The 19467-nt window shown below is 56.2% G+C and overlaps 1 protein-coding gene across 3 annotated transcripts in view; it reads left to right on the plus strand.

Annotated features, from left to right (window-relative positions):
- The window catches only part of KCNQ4 (potassium voltage-gated channel subfamily Q member 4), a 54597-nt gene that overhangs the window by 15211 nt on the left and 19919 nt on the right, over nt 1-19467 (plus strand). For all 3 annotated transcript variants that reach the window (XM_028511877.2, XM_036025851.1, XM_028511878.2), the window contains exons 2-7: nt 15738-15828; nt 16478-16604; nt 16840-17015; nt 17663-17788; nt 18197-18307; nt 18463-18558. In XM_028511877.2, coding sequence (XP_028367678.1) covers nt 15738-15828; nt 16478-16604; nt 16840-17015; nt 17663-17788; nt 18197-18307; nt 18463-18558 — 727 coding nt within the window. The remainder of the gene's footprint in view (nt 1-15737; nt 15829-16477; nt 16605-16839; nt 17016-17662; nt 17789-18196; nt 18308-18462; nt 18559-19467) is intronic.

Below are 19467 nucleotides of genomic sequence, written 5' to 3' on the forward strand. Positions count from 1 at the left end.
CAGCCCTCCCTCCAGTCACCCACCTCTGCAGCAACGCCAAGCAAGATGCCCTTTCCCAGAGCTCTCGGGGTTCAGCGGACAGTGGGAGAATCCCAACTCACTCAAGCTCGAGGCCCAAGCAACTGGGGTCTTTCTGCTTCCTTCCAGATATTGTCTGAGCAGCTTCTAGGCCAGCCTGGGGGATGTGGGGGAGTCAGAACTGGCCTTGCCTTTGGTGGATGGATCCTAATGAGGTGGTGGTGGGTGGTGGACAAAATTAGAAACAGCCTCAGCATAAGGGAGGCCTGGGGTGCCCAGAGATGTCCAGGAATCTCAACCAGGCTGGGAGAGTACTTCTCTCCAAATAGATCAGAGACTGAGGGATGGGGCGGCACAGGAAGGGGGACTGCCCAAGGAGAGGAGAGAGCACAAAAGTTACTAAGATGGAAATGTGCAAGGTATGGAGGGGTACAATGCTGTTGACACTTAGTCTGAGGTCAACCTTGTGCTCTGAGCTGGACAGTCTAGGGTTTTAGACATAAACAGTAAGGATCTGTCATAGGACTGTAAAGAGGGGAGGGGCACTCCTACTGCAGGGTAGATAGACTGGGGGCGGGGACCGGGATGGGGGTGCTCTCAACTGTCCCCTCTAGAACCTTTTCTGTCTCCTCCTCCTTTACTGTCTTGGTTCTTGTCTCTTCCCACCATGCCATTGTCTAGGTGTCCCAGCTGGGGAGAGGGACATACCATCCCAAACCCCCTCCCCAAAGCAGTATAAAGGGAGACTTGCTTATTCATTCACTCAACAAATATGTATTGAGAACCTACGATGCACCAGGCCCTACTCCAGGTGTGGGAGAGAGGGTGGTGAACAAGACAGACGAAGTGGCTGCATTCGAGGAACTTACATTATGGGGACCCGGGCCAAGTGGTATCCACCCTCTGGCTTTCTGTCCACGGCCCTTGATGTCTGGGCATGGGGACTCTTTGCATCACTCACTCATTTGTCCCAGCTGCCCTGGTATTAGCACCCCTCTCTCAGGGCACTGAGGAGGAGGGTCTATGGCCCAGGGCCCCAACCCCAGGGACCGCCTGTCTCCATAAGAAAAGTTCTGAGCCCTGACTGGTGTGGCTCAGTTGGTTGGGCATTGTCCCACAAAGTGAGGGGTCGCAGGTTCGATTCCCGATCAGGGCACATGCCTGGGTTGTGGGTTTGCCAAACGATGTTTCTCATGAGATTGATGTTTCTCTCCCTCTCTCTTCCCTCTCTCTAAAAATAAGTAAATTAAATAAAATTAAATTTTTTAAAAAGAAGAAGAGTTCTGGGGGTCAGGCCCTAGTTCTTTTCACTCACATGTGACTTGGAGCGCTTTTCAGGACCTTGCTGGCCTCAGCTTCTTGGTCAAGCGGGGCTATGGAAAGGCCCTTAAGAAGTGAGAGGAGGGAGTGTCGCCCACTGGTGGACAGCTCCTGTGACTGTGCCAGGAGGCGGAGGTGCGGGAGGCAGCCGGCGTATGGTCATCATTATCAACATAAGATAATAATAGCTGCTCTCTGCGGGCCAGCCTCATGCATCTTCTCATTTAATTTATGTCTCACGAGCAGCTCTGTGTGGTCAATTATCTTCCCTCCCTGGTTTCCAGATGAGGAAATTGAGTCCTAGTAAGGTGAAGTGACTGGCTTGTGGTTTGAAATGAAATGGCACGCAAACCTACCCGATTCTGGGAGCCCTTCAGGACGGTGCTATGGGGGTGCTGCCTGGCACCTGCCCATTCTGGGCATTCAGCCTTGAGAGTGGAAACCCAGCCTCAGTGACCCCCACCCCCCTTGGGTGCTGGCACCACCCTGAGCTTGGGCACTGGGTCCTGCGACACTGGCCAGGGCAGTACCAGGGGCCAGATCAGGCCAGGACCCGACTTAGGGCATTGGCGCCCCTGAGTCCTGGGGCACTCAGTTCCCGCACCCAGTGTTGGTGGGTGGGCGAGCCCCGGGCAGTTAGGGTGTCGCGCCCCCTCCTCGGAGACGCAGCGGCACCTTCACACTTTCCGCTTGGCCCGCTGCTCGCCTTTCAGGCCGCCGCGTTTTCAATTGTTAATTTGGAAACGGAAAAAGAAGCCGGCGGGCTGGGGGAGGCCGCAGGGAGGTAACCTGAGCCGCTGCGCCGCCCAGCCCCTCCCGCGAGCGGTGCCCGGTGTCGCTGAGTCCCCGCCCGTGCCGGGCCCGGAGCCCCGCCCAGCACCGCGCCCCGCCCCCAGCCGTGCCCCTCCCCTCCCAGTGTGCCCCTCCCCTCCCAGTGTGCCCCTCCCCTCCCAGTGTGCCCCTCCCCGCGTCGAAACAGCGGACCCGGGAGCTCAGAGCCGCGGCGCCTCGGCGGAAGAGGAAGGGGCCCCAGCTGGGGAAAGAGGCAGAGGGCCCTACTGGAGGAGGAGTCCCCCAGGAGCCCTCCCCTCCAGGAACGTCTCCCTCTCCGGAGGAGCCCCGCCTGGTGTCAACCTCTTCTGTGTCCCCAAGTGAACCCAAGCCTTTCCCCAACCCCTTAGCACGGGAGTTCTTCCGGGCCAGACCCCTGCCTGCAGACTGCGCACCAGGGATCATTGGCACCATCCACAGACGGAGAAACTGAGTCCTGGAGAGGAACAGTTCACTTACTCAAGGTCTCTCAGTCAAGGCTGAATTCTTGAGCCTGGCAGGGGTCAGGGTCAGAGCTGAGTTCCAGCCAGTTCTTTTGGCTCTGGAACATGGAGGGCTCTGTCTTCCTCAGAAGAGGTGGGGGCATCAGGGCCAGAGGTGCAATTTGTCCCCTGTCCCTAACCTCCAGCACCCTTTCTATGGCTAATGAGCTATTGGAAGTTCTGCTTTGGTCTACCCTGACTCCTCCTTGCTATCATTTATATATTCAGTGAGAGGGGAGTTTTGGAGATAGAAGGTCTCTCTAGACTTTCCATGCACATAAGGAGCGCCATGAAAATGAAATGTGAAAGACCCTCCCCAGGGGCTCTAGAAGTCCCTCGGGACTGGCAGCCTCAGGGGCTGCCCCCGCCTTCAGGGGCTTCCCATTTAGGAAGCTGAAACCTCCAGTCCCAGGGGGATCAGGGGAAAAACAGGACCCTCTTTACTCAACCCCTTCCTTGCACTGAGCAGTAAACTGAGACTCCGAGACAGTTTCCCAACTCCTCAGCTGAGTGATGACAGAGTCAGGATACAGAGCCCACTGATGCAAGGTCCTAGCTCAGTCCACACCCTGGTGCCTCTCCTGCTGCTGTCCCCAGCTCTGCCTCCGCTCTCAGGGCCACTGAGCAGACTGCTGCCTTTTTGAGGTCTCTGAATCAGCTGGGACCTCAGGCTGGGCAGCTTCTCCCATTAAAAGCTGAAGAAGCTGAGAGGATCTGATGTACTTCCAGTCTCCAGTCTCAGATCTTCTTCACCACTCTTCCACCTTGGCGGTGGAACAAGCCCAGAGAAGTTGCAAGCCCAGAGACATTGTGCTCCTGGCCAAAGGTCACACAGCTTTCCTAGTTGAAAGGGTCCACTAGAGTCAGTCTTTTTTTTTTTTTTAAGATTTTATTTATTTTTAGAGAGGGGAAGAGAGGGAGAGAAACATCAATATGTAGTTGCCACTCACACTTGCCCTACTGGGGACCTGCAACCCAGGCATGTGCCCCAACTGGGAATCAAACCAGCAACCCTTTGGTTCGCAGGCCCAGGCTCAATCCACTGAGCTACACCAGCCAGGACTCATTAGAGTCACTCTTGCTGCATTCAGCCTGGCTGGTCCTGGACTTGGGGTTACAATGAGAAGCAAGGCTCTTGGGAAGCTGTAACCAGCTGCCCCAGGTGTGGCCTGCGAGTTTGCATGCTGCTTTGCTTATCAGAAGCAAAGGCATTAAAACACCCCTCCCCTACCATGCTGCCTAAACCTCCCACTGGGTGGGATCCTCAGTGGCTGAGTCTGCAGGATGCCCAGGCTGAGCTCAGTCTTGGGGCCCAGCCCTCCCCACAGATCCTGTTCCACCTTGTCAGCTCTTGGTGCCCTCTCTGCTCCTGGAGTGCTGAGAACCAAGTGGTGGATACTAAGCTCTTTCCCTGTTTTGGATTCTTCTCTCCCTCCTCCCTCCCCTCTTTGCACAGGTTCTGCTGATTCAGAGGAGAGAAGGCTCCTTAGAGGTGACCCTGACCCCTGCCAGGCTCAAGTAGCTGGAGGCCTGGGCAATCCTCGAACCCAGTACATACGGCAGGGAGGGCAGCGGGATGAGGGAGTTTCTGAGGTGAGGGTGAGCAGCAGGTGCCTGGGCCCTTCAACGGAAAGCAGAGGAATGAAAAGAAATTACTGTAGCAACTGGGAAACCTGGGCGGCAGGCCCTGCTCTGCCTCTGACCTACTGTATGGTCACAGGTAGGTCAGGTCCCTCTCTGGGACTCAGTTTTCCATGTATAAACCAGAGGATGGACTGACTCTAAGTGGCCTTTCAGTGCCAAAATATAGTCAGTATTTGATACCTCTTGCCACCTCCCCTTCCCCTTTGTACAAGTCACCATTATCGCTTGCCTGGAGTACACTATTAGCTTCCCAGCTCACATGGGGCAAATGTCATTGCCCCTCCCCCACCTTGCCCCTGCACCACTTAACAGCCTGTGTGATCTTTTGCAAACAGAAGGCAGATCATGTTTCCCCCTTGCTCAAAACTCCCCACGTCACTTGGAGTAAAAGCCCAAATCCTCACACAGCCAGTAAACGATCTGCTCCCCACCTCCACTTCTCTGCCCTCCCAGCCTCCCACTCTCCCCTTGCTCACCGGCTCAGGGAGCACTTCTGTCCTGACGGTTCTGGAGCACGGAGCACGCCAGGCACCCTCTTGCTCAGGTCTCCAGCACTTGCTTTTCCTTTGCCCAGAAACCCGAATGGCTCACACCCTATTTCCTTCAGGCCTCTGCTCAAATGTCACTTTTTCTTTCTTTCTTTTTTTTTTTAAGATTTTATTTATTTTTAGAGAGGGAAGGGAGGGAGATAGAGAGAGAGAGAGAAACATCAATGTGCGGTTGCTGGGGGTTATGGCCTGCAACCCAGGCATGTACCCTGGCTGGGAATCAAACCTGCGACACTTTGGTTTGCAACCCGCACTCAATCCACTGAGCTACACCAGCCAGGGCTTAAATGTCGCTTTTTCAAAGCTGCTTTCCCTGACCACTCCCTAGAAAACAACCTCATCCCACTCCCATTACCATGTTCCTGGTCCCCTCTGCCCACTTAACTGTTCTCCATCCTCATCTGACGTGTTTGTCAATGCAGGAAACATCCAAACCTGGAGAGGATTTTTACATGTTTGTGTGATCCAAATGGATGACATATGCCAGGGAGCAAGATCTCAAATGCCCCGGAGAATGACAGTTCCGCAGCTTATATTGTACACGAGAATCAAAGGAGAAGATGTAAGGAAGGCACCTGAATCCACGGGTGGCAGATAAAGGAGGCAGGAGGAAGCACATGGGGAAATCTCTGGTGCCTCTGAGGGGAAGAAACTTACTCTGCCATTTCAAAGGCATGTTATCCTAGATGCATAAGAATGATGGGCAGAGCTCACTTAAGATAGAGATGGACCTTTGCCAAGGAGGCTCCCGGCCCGGGACGTGAGCATGTGCTATGACCTGCCCAGTTAGGAATCTGTGATCACGACACTCTGTGTGGTTACTTTTGGTCACTGACCTTGTTGGGCCTGCCCTGTGGCCTCCCTGAGCTTGTGAGGTTTATTGCACAGCCCACTTTTTGGTCCATATTTTGAACCTTCATTGCTTATTATCCATCTCCCCCTGAGAGATGTAAGCTCCCTGAAGGCAGGGATGCTGTCTGTCTTGGTGTCCAGCCCGTGGTGAGCACTCTGCACGTACTCATGGAATGAACGTATGAGTGAGTGGCTGAGTGCATGCTCAGTGGCTCTGGGTTGTGTGGTTCCTGGAGTGGCTGCCCACCTGGGTTCCCTCGTAATCCAGCCCAAGGTGTAGAGTCTGGAGTAGCCAGCAGGGTGGCCCGCACTGAGAAGGCGGGTGGCGCCCGCCAGAGATCCAGAAGCGTTCTGAGTTGGGCGCAGGGCGTTCAAGGTGGAGAGGACAGGACCTCAGCCAGCTCTTGGTCTGTAGGAGGAGGCAGGTACTCCAACAGAGCCTCTCATGCGCTGAGGTAAATGCCGTGAGGAAGGTGAGCTTAGAGATAGAGACGGGAGACTACGGAGGCTGAGGTGGGGCTTCCACCCAGTCCAGCCGGGCTGGAGGAGGGGCCCCGTGAGCAAAGGTGGGGAAGGAAAGATGGCCCTGCTTGCTGTTGTAGGGACCGGAGCCATGGCCACGGAGTACCAGGTGCCAGGTTGGGCACGGAGTGATGGAGAATGAGGTGGTGGGGTGGGCAAGGGCCTTCTTCGCAATCATGTTAAGGAGCTTGGGCCTGAGGCCACAAGCTGGTGGATTTTGCCCTTTTTTAAAAAAGCAGCAAAGCTCTTTCTTCAAATGAAATCTTATGCCAAGCTCAGCATATCAAACTGAGTCACCCAAATCCACATGGAGCTGGTCAGGTGGAACCGGGGGACTGTTTTCATTGGCCATCTTGTTTAAGTTTCTAAAACCCAGGCTGCCTGCATTCCACCCCTTAGCTCGCCCTTCCTTTGCTGGCGTCCTGCTTGGGAGGCCCATGCTCCTTTTATTTGAGGAGCCAGCACTGCCTGGCCAGCCCTGAGCAGACGATGGCCCTGCTGCCCCTTGTTCCCACCCGTGGCTCCTGTGCATAGGTTGCTCGGCCCACTTACCTGGTACACCAGGTAGCTGGCTGGCATGGCAGAGGGCAGCCGTGAGAGCAAGTAGGAGGGGTTGGAGCAGGCCCAGGTGGGCGAGCACCAGCCTGGGACTCATTAAACACCTGGTCCCGAAGATACTGCCTTCCACGCCTTAGTGGTACCGAGACCATTTGTACTAGCTCAAGAAAAATAGGCGTGTGGAGGTGGAGGGTGCCTGCTGCAAGGGAAGGGGAGACTTTTGTAGCATCAGGGCAGGAAGCACATCCGGGCTTCACGGAGTAGAGATGGGGCGATGAGTTTCTGGAGCAGCAGTCTCCTTTCCACTTCTCTGCACCCCTGCCAACTTTCCTCTGTGGTTCTCAGCTCTGGTCCTGAAAGACACAATCCGATTGGCTGAGCCCAGCTGAGGGGGACCTTTCTTGGGCCAGTTTCCAGTTCTTGGTCAATCCGTGGTACCACACAGAGTCAGCCCTTCCAGGGCTGCAGTGGCTGTCGGGGCTGTGCCCGGGCTCCCCTCATCCTTGGGCATCCTGTGCCTGCCAAGGGGCCTGGCAGAGGGACAGGCCAGCGGCGCTGCAACCAAGACTGTGCTCAGGGTGGTCATCTCAGAGCAAGGGACACCTGTTTCTAATGGGACCATCTAGAGGAGTCAACTGTTAATAATTTTTCAGGCCAAAGAGAATGCCTTTTTCTAATTGGTCCTCCAAGGGGGCGTTTTTGTCATAGTTTGTACTGTGTGCTGGTGGCTGCTGTCCCTCCAGGGACATCCTCAAAGAATCTGGAACTGAGCTCAGGGCCAGTCCGCCGCCCTCCACTCCACTGCTGGAGAGTCATGAGACTGAAGGGACTTCATCCCTCACGGAGTTGTCCCTCACCTCCACGTTTCTGACAGTGAAACTGAGGCCCAGGTGAGACCTCGTCTGTTACCCTGAGTCCCAGCACCGGCCCCCGGCCCGGAGAAGCAGCGGCCGCGCAGCAGCCCTGGTGTGGGGCCCTGGGTCACATGCTTTTGCTCCCTTGGCCATATTTAGAATCGCTGGATCAGGGGAAACTTCTCGTCCCAGCCCCTGAGGATTCTTGGAAAGAGCCTTGCTCTGAGGCCTGGCGGACTGGCCCTCCCCTTTATCCCCCAGCAAGAGAAAGTTAAGAGCCTGTTCTTCCCAGAGGAGCCTGGGGCCATCCAGGCCACCCTGCCCCCCACCAGGAAGTGCCTGTCAGGTCTAGCTGAGGTCCTTTCTGTAGTGTCAGCTCTGGCTTGGGGCTCACCAAGCCCTTTTCCTCCAGAAGGTGGTGGTCGTCATGGCCCCTGCTCTCCAGGAACCTCGGCTGGGTGGGGACACACTGCACCCATCTGTCCCCAGGAGGGAGGACAGACCCTTGCCTCTGGGGTCCTGACTGAGGAAGGGGTCACATACTCTCAAGGCCAGAGGAGGGAGACAGCTGGTGGCCAAGCAGGTGGCAGACACTGGCAGAGCTGTTTGGGAGGAGGGCCACCGGAGAGGGGGAAGGAAGGAAGGAAGGAAGGAAGGAAGGAAGGAAGGAAGGAAGGAAGGAAGGAAGCCCAGGAGGAAGGCAGGGGCAAGGCCTGGTTCTGCATTCACCTTAGTCTGATTTGGGGGGGCATGTGCCCCTCCTCCCACCCAGTCTGCTTCCCCCTCAGGATCATCAGGCTTAAAAACAAAACTAAAAAACTCTAAACCAAACAAACCCAAAAATGCATGCGTGGAGCACCTGTCATATTCTAGAGTTTTCCTCCCACTTCACTGTTGGGGATAATGGTCCTGTGTCCTCAGAGCACCCCTTTCCAGGGCCCAGTCAGTTTCCGCTCCCATCCTTGACGCAGACTGTCTCAAACCTCCTTCCACCCCCCATCCACCCTGCCCCCCCACCTCTGAGAAGTGAACCTGACCTCCTCCTCTTCACAGCGGAAGTAGGGCCCCCTGGGAGCTCTCTGGCCTTCCCCCGTCTCCCACCCTCCGCTCCCACCTAGTCTCTCTCCCTCTTCATGTGCCGCCAGGGAAGCTGACCGGGCCCTTTCTGCTCAGCACCAGCCCTTCGCCGCCTCCCTGCTGCTCCGGGGGCTTCATCCCGGATCACTCCCTCCCTCTCCCGCATCGTCAACGTCTCCCTCTCCTTCTCCCTCTCTCCTCCACTCCGGGTTCTCTTGTCTTAAAAAAAAAAACTTCTGCACTCTGTATCTTTCTCCAGCTACCGATCTCAGCACCTACTCTTTGCGTCAAACTTCTTAAAATAGTTGTACCCACACTCTCTGTCTGCACTTCCTCGCTGCCCCTCTCCCTTCTGCCCCCAGTGGGTCTGCCCTGACCCTTTCCTCCCCCTGAGGCTGCCCTTGCCAAGGTGCCCAGTGGCCAGCTTGTCACAAAATCCAATGAACATTTTTCAGGGCTTATCTCACTTGACCTCTTGGCAGCATTTGACACTGTCATCCACTCCCTCCTTCTTGAAGCACTTTCTTCTCTGGACCTGGCACCTCCCTCCTCTGGTTTCCCTCCCGTCTAGTCTCACTGGCTGTTCCTTCCCAGTCTGGGCAGAGGGGCTCTCCTCCCTCTGCATGTTGGGGGTTCCATAGATGCTCTAAATTCGCCATAGATGCTCTCGGGACCATCTCAGCTGCTCCCACGGCCTCGGTCATGGCCCCTACTCTGATGTTCCCCAAACCCGCCTTTCCAGCTGGGGTCTGTCTGTTCACACCCACTGAGTGCTGGTCCGTGTCCGTGGCCCTCTCCATCTCGGCGTGTCCGCAGCGGAACTCGTCACCCCCACTGCTCCTCTACTGGGGTCTCCCGTCAGAGTTCACACACCGTGCCTTCATCCATCCCGAGCCCACACTGGAAATGAGTCCTTCTCCCTCACTGTCCCCACTTCCAGTTCGTCACCAAGTCCTATTTCCTAAGACTTTCTCCAGGGCATCCATTCCCATCAGTGCTCCTCGCATCAGCTTTCTCCAGGCTGAGCTATTGTGCAGCCTCTGCCTCTCTTCCCTCCTCAGTCCCACTGCCTCTGTCCCGCAGCCCCCACTGGCCTGAGTGGTGGTCCTGAAACACGAGTCAGACCACGTCATTCTCTCCTAGATCCCTCCAGCGGCTCCCCACACCTTTGGCATCATGTTCATGATGCCCGAGGGTGCCACTGCAGGCCCATGGATCTGGCCCCCTCTGCTTTCTCCTGTGCCCCTTCACTTTGGGCCATCACCATCCCGACCCGCTGGTGGCCCTGCACTTGCTCTGCCTCCTCTGCTTGGGGCACTCCCACCCCTGTCCCTGTCACCTCCAACATGTCTTCCCTGATTCCCCGCACGGGGCACATTGTCATCACCTTGTCCATTACACCACTGCTCTGTGATACTTGTTCATTTCTTGGGGTCTAGGTCATTCATCTCTAGCTTTACAGTAAACCTGGCTGAGTGTAGACAGCAATTCATGCTTCTTGAGTGAATGTGGCTCAGAGAGTTTAGATGGTAACCTCTCTTCTGCTGTGCGGACCCCCCCCCACCCCACATATCACCAAGTTTCTAGCCTCCACCCGCCTGTTTCTCTAGGGACATCCCAGGGAATCTGGGGGACTGAGCTCACGGCCGACCTTCTCACTCGTACCCCACTGCTGGAGAATCGTGAGGGTGCCATCCCTCACCTCATGTTGCAGACGGGGAGGCTGAGGCCTGCAGAGACAGGAGGGCTTGGTAGTGCAGGTGGACACTGGTTCAGGGCCCAGCCTCATGACTCTGGACAGCCTAGTGAACTTTCTTCCTCTCTCTCTTTTTCCTCTTAAATAACAGCTTTATTGAGATATAATTCACATACCATAACATACACACACACACACACACACACCCCTATAAAGTGTAAAATTCAGTGGGTTTCAGTGTATTCATAGGGTTGTGCAGCAACCTGAGCCTGCACGTCCTCATTGGTCGGCCTCGGGTGATGACAGTGCTGCTGGCGCGGGGCCGTGCCAAGTGGCGACACGTATATGTATGTGCCTGTCGCGGGTCTGGCACAGCATCTGGCCGGCAGGACCCTTGGCCAGCAGGCACAGTTACAGGGTCACGGAGTGAGTCAGCGGTAAAGCCAACGCTGGCACGAGACCCACCGCCCCAGAAGGGCTTTCCTTGCTCTCCTGCTCAGTGGCTCCTCTGGGCAGTGATTGGAGCGAGGCTGAGAGGGCTAGGGGGTGAGAGGGGGAGAAGGCAGTAATTACAGTTGTTTCAAAAGCCTTGAGGTAGCTAATAACTGGTCAACCACAACCACTCCCATTAGCTACGTCAGGGATTTTCCAAGTGTGGTCCCCAGAGAAGCAACATTGGTGTCACCAGGGAACTTTGCAGAAATGCAGATCCTCAGGCCCCACCTTATACTTGCTGAAGCAGACACTTCAGGAGTGGGGCCCACACATCACTATTTTAACAAGCTCTCCAGGTGATTCTGACGCCTGCGATAGTGTGAGAACCACAGTTCTAAGCAAACCATTTGCCTCCTCCTTGCTGCCCTCCTGAATGAGTGGAACAGTCACAGAATGGGGTGGGGGGCGGGTGCAGGTAGTGAGGAGGGGTTGTGATGTCTCACCATAAGCCCCAGCCAGGCAGCCCCCACCTGTTCCCGCTCTGCCTCCTGGGCTGGGCAAAGGCTCCAAATTGCCAGACATGATGGGCAAAGTTGCTCCAGAAATTGGCTGTGAGTCTGGCCTCTCTGCTGGGGTAATTATAGAGGCCCAAGCCAGCTAGCTCCTGTGTGCTATCTACACTTGTATAGATGGAGAAACTGAGGCCCCAGACAGGACCAGAAACGGTCTTCTAGTCCTTATTTGCTGCGTGAGGGCAGTCACACTCATTCTGGCAGACACAGTCACACCCCCCTCAAGGCTCTGCCCCCCATCTCCTCCCTCCCTAAGCTCCAGACACTGATCTCTCTCCTGCTGCCCAGAGAGTGGGCGTCAGTGTAAGGACCCCTCCGGAAGGCCGAGGCAGCGTGGAGGCCGACCTGAGCTGAGCTTCTAGCCCCAGCTCCGTCACTGACTCGCTGTGTGGTCTGGAGCAAGGGTGTCCCTCCCTGGGCCCCCTTTCCTCCTCGGGAAGTTAGGAGCAGTGATTCAGGTGCTCAGAGCATGAGGTGCTGTCTATGAGGCTAAGTCCATCTCTTTGGCTGTATCGAGCATCTAGGGTAAGAAACTCCTGCCCAGGGCATAAAGGCACAGAGAGGTGAAGTTCAGGGTCTTTTTATTTATTTATTTTTTATTTAAGAAAATATTTTATTTATTTATTTTTAGAGACAGGGGAAAGGGGGGAGAGAGAGAGAGAGAGAGAGAGGAGGCGTAAGTGCCCCGACTGGGGACTGAACCCACAGCCCAGGTATGTGCCCTGGCCACCTTTTATGTTGTGGGATGAGCCACAATGGTCAGGGCCCAGGGGCTTTTAAACAGCATCTATCAAGTGGAGTCCATCAAGGTCAGAGGCCTGCCTTCTCTTCCCTTCTCAGGAAGGATGCTGGGGGTGGATGTGCTAAAAGCTTGGGGAGCCTCTTCAGTGGGTACAAACTGGGGGCATTGGTGCCATGATGTCCTGATGTTTGTTTAACTTGAAATTCTGCTATTCATTTACTTGGTCTTTCAACAGCGCTATGAAAAATAAATAAATAAGTAAAGCAGGGTAAGGGGAGGGAGACTACGAACAGGACCATTATTTTGGAGAGAGGATGGTTGGGGACTCCAAGAAAGTGATGTTTGAATGGAGACCTGGATGAGTAAGGAAGCAATAAGTAGGCAGGAAAACAGCAAAGTAAGTGCAAAGCCTGGAGGTAGAAATACATTTGGTGTGTTCCAGCAAGGGCAAGGAGGCCAGAATGCTGGAGCCCAGTCGTCGCCAGTCGTTGAGAGGGGAGATCAAGTTCAAGAGTTGGGGGTGGGGGGCCGGTCTCAGAGGGCCTGGCTGGAGGTGCTGTACTGAGGGGCTGGGCTTTGCTCTCTGTGGGATGGGAAGTCGGTGGAAGGTTTGGAGGAGGAGGTCGGTTTCTGGTTTTGCACTAGAGGAAGGTCACTTGGCTGCTTTGAGGAGAGTGGGTGGCAGCAGGGCGGGCGGGGAGGCCAGGAGACATCAGGGGCCAGCGGGTGGTGGCTGAGTCAGGATGGTGAGCCGCAGTCCGTCCAGGGATTACTCTGAAGGTACAGGCAATAGAAATGTCTAAAGGACGGGGTGTGGAGGGTCAGGGAAAGGAGAGTCAGGGTAACTCAGATATTCAGCCCCAGTCCCTGGGTGGGGCCATGATTGAGATGGGGAGACTGGAGAGAAGCAAAATTTGAGGGCAAATCGAGAGCGTGTGTTTGGACACATTCGGTATGAGAGGCCACTAGACATCGAGGAAAGACATTGAGCTGGCAGCTGGACACGTGAGCTGGACTCTGGGGGAGGCTGCCGCACCGTCACACCTGCTTCATGGCAGAGGCTGTTGTGTAAAGGGGTGGGGCAGGATTGACAGTGGTTTCCCAGCTCCCTTACCCCCCCCCATTTGTATTTTTAAGGAAATATTTTAAAATATTAGTTTGTGATTACCTATGTTTATTCTTTTTAAAAGGATTTTATTTATTTACTCTTTGAGAGAGGGGGAAGGGAGGGAGAAAGAGAGGGAAAGACACATCAATGTGTGTGAGAAACACCAATTAGTTGCCTCTAGCTCACCCCCAACTGGGGACCTGGCCCACAATGCAGGCATGTGCCCTGACTGGAAATCGAACCTGCGACCTTTTGGTTCACAGGCTGGCACTCAACCCACTGAGCCACACCAGCCAGGGCTACCTATGTTTATTCTAAAAAATGTTGGGGGTATATAGTACGTAAAAGACATGTACATTTTAAAAAGTGGGATCAAATTGCCCTTAATGTTTTATAATATGCTTTTTTCACTTAACCTATTGTGAATTTGTATCATTCTTGGTGTAGAAAGGAAAATGTTGAGAAAAAAATTTTTGAAACACCCAGCAGGCAGCCCCTCGGGTGGTTGAGCAGTGGGACTGAAGGGTTACTGTCCAGGGTTGGGGTGAAGTTCACCACGATTTGGCCGCAGCCCTTCCCAGAAGAGGGGGCTGGGTGAGATGCCCTCAGGGAGGGCCCCTTGGCCCTTGAGCCCTGCGCCTGCGCCAGCTCCTAGTCCCCGTCCCCCCAGTGGGCGTGGCCACTGCGGGTTCTGTGGTTAGTAATTGGACAGAAGGAGATGGTGCTCTTTCCCGGGCCTCCAGTCTTCACCGACTTCACTCTTGTCTGGAACCGGCTAAGGAGGCCTCCTCCTCCTCCTCCCCCATTCATTCAAAACCCTTTACTGACATCTGCCTCCTACCTCCTTCACCCAGGGCCATGTGCTGGGACGCAGCTCTGCGCCTGCCCTCCAAGCAGGCCGGCAGTGCCTCTCCAAGGAGGTGTAAGTGGGTCATGGTGGAGCCGAGCCCTAACCGCGTTTGTCCTCCTGTCAGCCCCTGCTTTACAAGTGAGGAGACTGGCTCAGAGAAGGCAGGTGGCTTGCCTGGGCCCTACACACAGCAGGACTAGAATTCAGACCCAGCTCTCCCACTCCCCGACCATGCCCCTGTCATCACGAAACATGAACACAAATAAAGCCGTGCAGAAAGTGACTTGGGCCACATGCGGGGACACCAGCACTGGAGGGAACAGTAGGGTCCGAGGAATCCCTGAGGGCCCCTCAGAGCAGGGGGAGCTCGTGGGGGCAGAGCGAGCAGTCTCAGCAGGCTGCCACGGTAAGGTGTTTCAGGCAGAATGCAGCATCAGCAGTCCCAGGTGCGGAGACTCTGGGGACCTTTGGGGAAGGCAGTGGGTCAGTCCACAGGGGATGCGTTTCCAGAGGAGTCCATTCCTTCAGGCGCCTCTTCCAGGGCACAGGCATGTCCAGCACCCCCACCCCACCCCAAAAGGGAACCGTCCTGGAGCTCAGCCGCAGTCCCTTTTGCTGCATCTGCAGCTGCGCCCCTCCCCCTGCCTCCTTCACGCATTCACGTCACCCTCCACCCCCCACCCCCACCGAGGCCAGTAGCTTCTGTCCTCCTGCCCTTCCCTCTGCCCGTCCACTGGAGAGTTAGGACCCCCAGCTCATCCTGGACACACTGAGTAACCTTGGGCAGAGCCTTTCACTCTCTGGGCCTTGGTGTGCACGTGTGCGCAGTTGGGGTTGAGGGAAACGGTGGAGCGATTGGGCTCTGAACTTCCTTCCCTGTCTGAACATCTCGCCCTGGGCCACTCAGTCACTTCCCGCTGCCTTCAGGGGAGTTCCAGGCCCCCATGGCATGGTTTCTTGCTGTGTGACTCCCCTCTTCACACCCCCCCCCCCACCGTGTCCTTCTCCTCTCCCTGTCCTCCCTGACCCCCTTCATCCCGTTGCTGTCTCGTTTAGTTTCTCAGGGGCCCATAAAGGTAGGGGCCATTGGCTCCATTCTGCAGATGAAGCCATGCTTTTTGCCACCGCAGGGGTCAGAGAATGGGGGGGTCCCTCCCCTCCCTCAGTTGCTGATTTTCCCTGCCCCCCACCCCCACCCCTCTGGAGCACTTCTCTTAAGACAATCTTGAATCTGAGCCAGGGGCTGAGGCCACACTTGAGAGTGGCTGAGCCTGGAGGTGTTCCTGCCTGTGGGACCCTGGGCCAGTCTGTCCCCACTGCCAGCCCAGAACGACCCACCAGTCAAGGCTGAGTGACGACCCTCTGAACCGCAGCCTGCATGGAGAGCAGTGGAGAGAACTCGAAGGAGCCTGTGAGCTCAGTAGCCCAGAGTGTGGGGCCTCTCCCTTCGGTGTTCAGCACAGAGCCACAATTCCAGGGAATTCTGATTCTGACTCTTATTTGCTTTCCAGATAACTCTTCTCAAATAATGCTGCCCTCCTCCTCTGACTCCACAGCCCCCTGCTGAGGCTCCTTGGCTAGCCTGCCCATTTAGCAGTCTAACCCTTTCCTTCATGCTGCAATTGCAGATTTTTGCTGGTGTTCAGCTGCCTGGTGTTGTCCGTGCTGTCCACTATCCAGGAGCACCAGGAACTTGCCAATGAGTGTCTCCTCATCCTGGTGAGTGCTGGGGTCCCCATCTGAGGGAGGCTGCGTGAGGTGGCATCTCCGGGTTCAGGGTGAAGGCTGGAGAGACGCTTTCCACACCATGGCTCCGAGAGTGGGTTGCTGCGCTCTGTGTTCCGAGCTGGTAGCGCCCCTCTCTGGGTTTCATCTCCTGCCTTATGGCAGGTGTTGGGGGACCAGGGCTTATGAGGGGACGAGAGAGGAGGTGAGTAGGTCCCACTCCTTCTCAGGGCCCAAACTGCTAACTAACTTCACTGTAGTGAGATATTTGTTATTTGTTGTTTTTTTCTCCTTAATCAGAAGCATCTGGGAGGGTGATGACTTAAAGATAGCCACCCTTTATGTCACTCAGTGTGCTTTTGAGAGTCTGGGATGCCCAGGAGGGGGAAGGTGGGGCGAGGAGAAAAACCCATACAGCTCAAGTGCACAGACAGAGAGGACAGACTTGGACTTCCGGTCCCTTGGAAGGTGTCACTTGCCTTCGAGAACCCTCCTCAGGCTCATCCAGGTGTAAGAACCTCCAGGAGAGGTGGTTTGAGGGACCCTAGTACCCCTCACCCAGGGACTCCAGGCTATTTCTGGGCTGTGGGACCTGGGCTGTGGTCCCGGAGCCTGGGGAGAACTCAGGCCCTTGGCCCCACAGGAATTTGTGATGATCGTGGTGTTTGGCCTGGAGTACATCATCCGTGTCTGGTCGGCTGGATGCTGCTGCCGCTACCGAGGATGGCAGGGCCGCTTGCGCTTCGCCAGAAAACCTTTCTGTGTCATCGGTAATAAAACCTAAAGCCTTTCCCTCAAACTTTCCCGCACCTGACCCTTGACCCCAAGCCCCAGGGTTGACATCCTGACCCCATCCCTGACCTAACCCTGGCTACTGGCACTGAGTCAATGGAACCTCCCAACCCCCACACCGTCCCACGATCCCACCTCGGGCCCCAGAGGCAGGGTGGGTTGGTTCGCTGGCGCTGGTCGCTGGTCGTGACCTCACCCTTCCCAACCCCGCAGACTTTATCGTGTTCGTGGCCTCAGTGGCTGTCATCGCCGCGGGCACACAGGGCAACATCTTTGCCACGTCTGCGTTGCGCAGCATGCGCTTCCTGCAGATCCTGCGCATGGTGCGCATGGACCGCCGCGGGGGCACCTGGAAGCTGCTGGGCTCAGTGGTCTACGCGCACAGCAAGGTGGGTCTGGCTGGGCGAGTGTCAGAAACCGGCCAAGTCCCGCCCGCAGCATGGAGGGCGGGGCCGGAGGGGAGGAGTGAGGAGGCGGTACTGGGGTGGGGTCTGGAGGTCTGGACTCAGGGCCTAAGGAGTGAGACAAAGTGGGGGGTAGAATCTGGGCCAAAGCGGGGTCTAGGAGCCTTGACCAGGTCAAGAAGCAGGACCTTAGGTGTAGGGCTTAAAGGTCTCACTTAGAAACTTCTGGGTTGGTGGGTCTACGTGCACAGCAAAATGGGGAGCTGGGACGGGGTCTGAGGGTGGGATGGGGGGAGGGACAAGATGGGCTTAGGGGTGACAGTCTGAGCCTGGAACCTGGAAGGTCAAGGGCATGGGTTTGGGGCGTGCCCTGCAGTTTTAAGAGGGCCGGACAGTTTCAGGAAAGAGGGGCAGGGCCGCCCTGAGGGGAGGAGCTGAGGAAGGCGGGTAGAACCAGTGCCAGGGAACCATTGTGCAGAGAGGTGGGGTACTTTTATCCGCTTCTGCAACATCTACCATCGGCCATTTGGGGAGCCTCCTCGCTCTCACGGGTGGGCCCAGCTTCCCCACTTCCTCATGCCTTTCCCCCTCGGCCCTGCCTGTGGGCTTCTCACCCCTTGCTGCCCCCGCAGGAGCTGATCACCGCGTGGTACATCGGGTTCCTGGTGCTCATCTTCGCCTCCTTCCTGGTCTATCTGGCCGAGAAGGACGCCAACTCCGACTTCTCCTCCTACGCTGATTCACTCTGGTGGGGAACGGTAGGTGAGGGTCTGTGTAGGGTCGCCCTTCTCCTTAGGACCATCCCTGACCATTGTGACCTTCGATTCAGGGTTGAGTGTGTCCCTGTATTCCCTGCCATGGCTGGGACACCCCTGCCCCCACCAGCCCCAATGACCAGCCTGTGTGCTAGCCCCACAGCTTGCCCCCGTGGACCTGCTTGTGCCCCCATCTAGTCCCAGATGTCAAGGCCCTGTGACCTATGTTCTTGCTTGGGGCTGCGGTGGGGGTGCGGTTTGTCAGTGCCCCTAACCACTCCCTGTGATCGGCCCCTTGTGAGCCACCAGGGCGGCCCTTTCCCTCGTGAGCAGGCTTCCCTCTGTGCCCTCAGCAACTCTTGTGGGTGGCCCCGCTGACCAGCCCTGTGGGTGACCCATTTGTGTTCCCAGATCACACTGACGACCATCGGCTATGGTGACAAGACGCCTCACACGTGGCTTGGCAGGGTCCTGGCTGCCGGCTTCGCCTTACTAGGCATCTCCTTCTTTGCCTTGCCTGCTGTGAGTCCTGGTCTGCTGGGGGAGAGGGGGCCTAGGGGCGGGGCCTGCTAAGCCCTTATTCTGCATTAGCAGTGGGGGGCACCTCAGAGGGGCTGGCATTGCCTCCTTTCGTTGCCCCCACTTCCACATTCCCCCAACCGTGCCTATCGCCCTAGGGCATCCTGGGCTCTGGCTTTGCCCTGAAGGTGCAGGAGCAACACCGGCAGAAGCACTTCGAGAAGCGCAGGATGCCAGCGGCCAACCTCATCCAGGTACGGGATGCCTAGGAAGCCCCTGAGCTGAACTGGTGTGTCACCACCGCTGTGTGCTGACTCTTGTGTCCCAGCTTCACAACCGTGACTCCACTTTGAAGCTCAGAGAGGAGATGTGACTTTTCTGGGTCAGATGCCAAGTCAGGAACAGAGCTGGGGTGCTGACTCAGATTGTTGAAAATGTCCCTGCGCACCAGATGCCCAGTTTAGGGTTCACCAGAGCTGTCCCACTGGCCGACTCAGGCTCCCACTCTGCAGGGCCTGGGGCGGAATGCAGCCTGGACGAGAGGCCCTAGGTGCCTGTAGAGACGCTGTCGGCTGTGCAGCCGGCAGCAAGCCTGTCCCACTCCTGACACCTTCATTCAGTAATCCATCCCACGAGCCCTCCCCACACCAATGAACATTGTCACTACAAACTGAGATAAATGCCTTGAAAGAAAGAAAAGGTTCTCTGAAGAACATTTAACTGGGGACCTTGAAGGGGGACTCTGGGAGGACTATCCTGGGAAAGTGATGCTTGAACGGAGAGCTGGATGATGGGTGGGTGTTTGTTATGTGATGGGGAGAAGGGGGAGCATCCAGGGCAGGGCAGCAGCACATGTAAAGGTCCTGGTGTGTTTGGTGAACTTGAAGGAAGCTAGCAGGGCTGGAATGGAGAGCTGAAGGAAGAGTGGGTAGTGGGTAGTGAGTAGGTGGGCCAGGCCCAGACCTGGGGGCCACACGGAGGAGCTTAACGTTTTCCTAAGAGTCACGTGGAACCACTGACAACTTTGAAGGAGGGGAGAGGGTGACATGGTCTGATTTGTGTTTGGAGAAGTGGGGAATGGATTCGAAGGTGACTCGGGTATGTGTGGGAGACCAGAAAGAGACTCTGGCAACAGTTTGGGTGAGGCAGGATGCTGGGAGATG

This window comes from Phyllostomus discolor, chromosome 5 (assembly GCF_004126475.2).
Source record: "Phyllostomus discolor isolate MPI-MPIP mPhyDis1 chromosome 5, mPhyDis1.pri.v3, whole genome shotgun sequence".
NCBI classification, from domain to species: Eukaryota; Metazoa; Chordata; class Mammalia; order Chiroptera; family Phyllostomidae; genus Phyllostomus; species Phyllostomus discolor.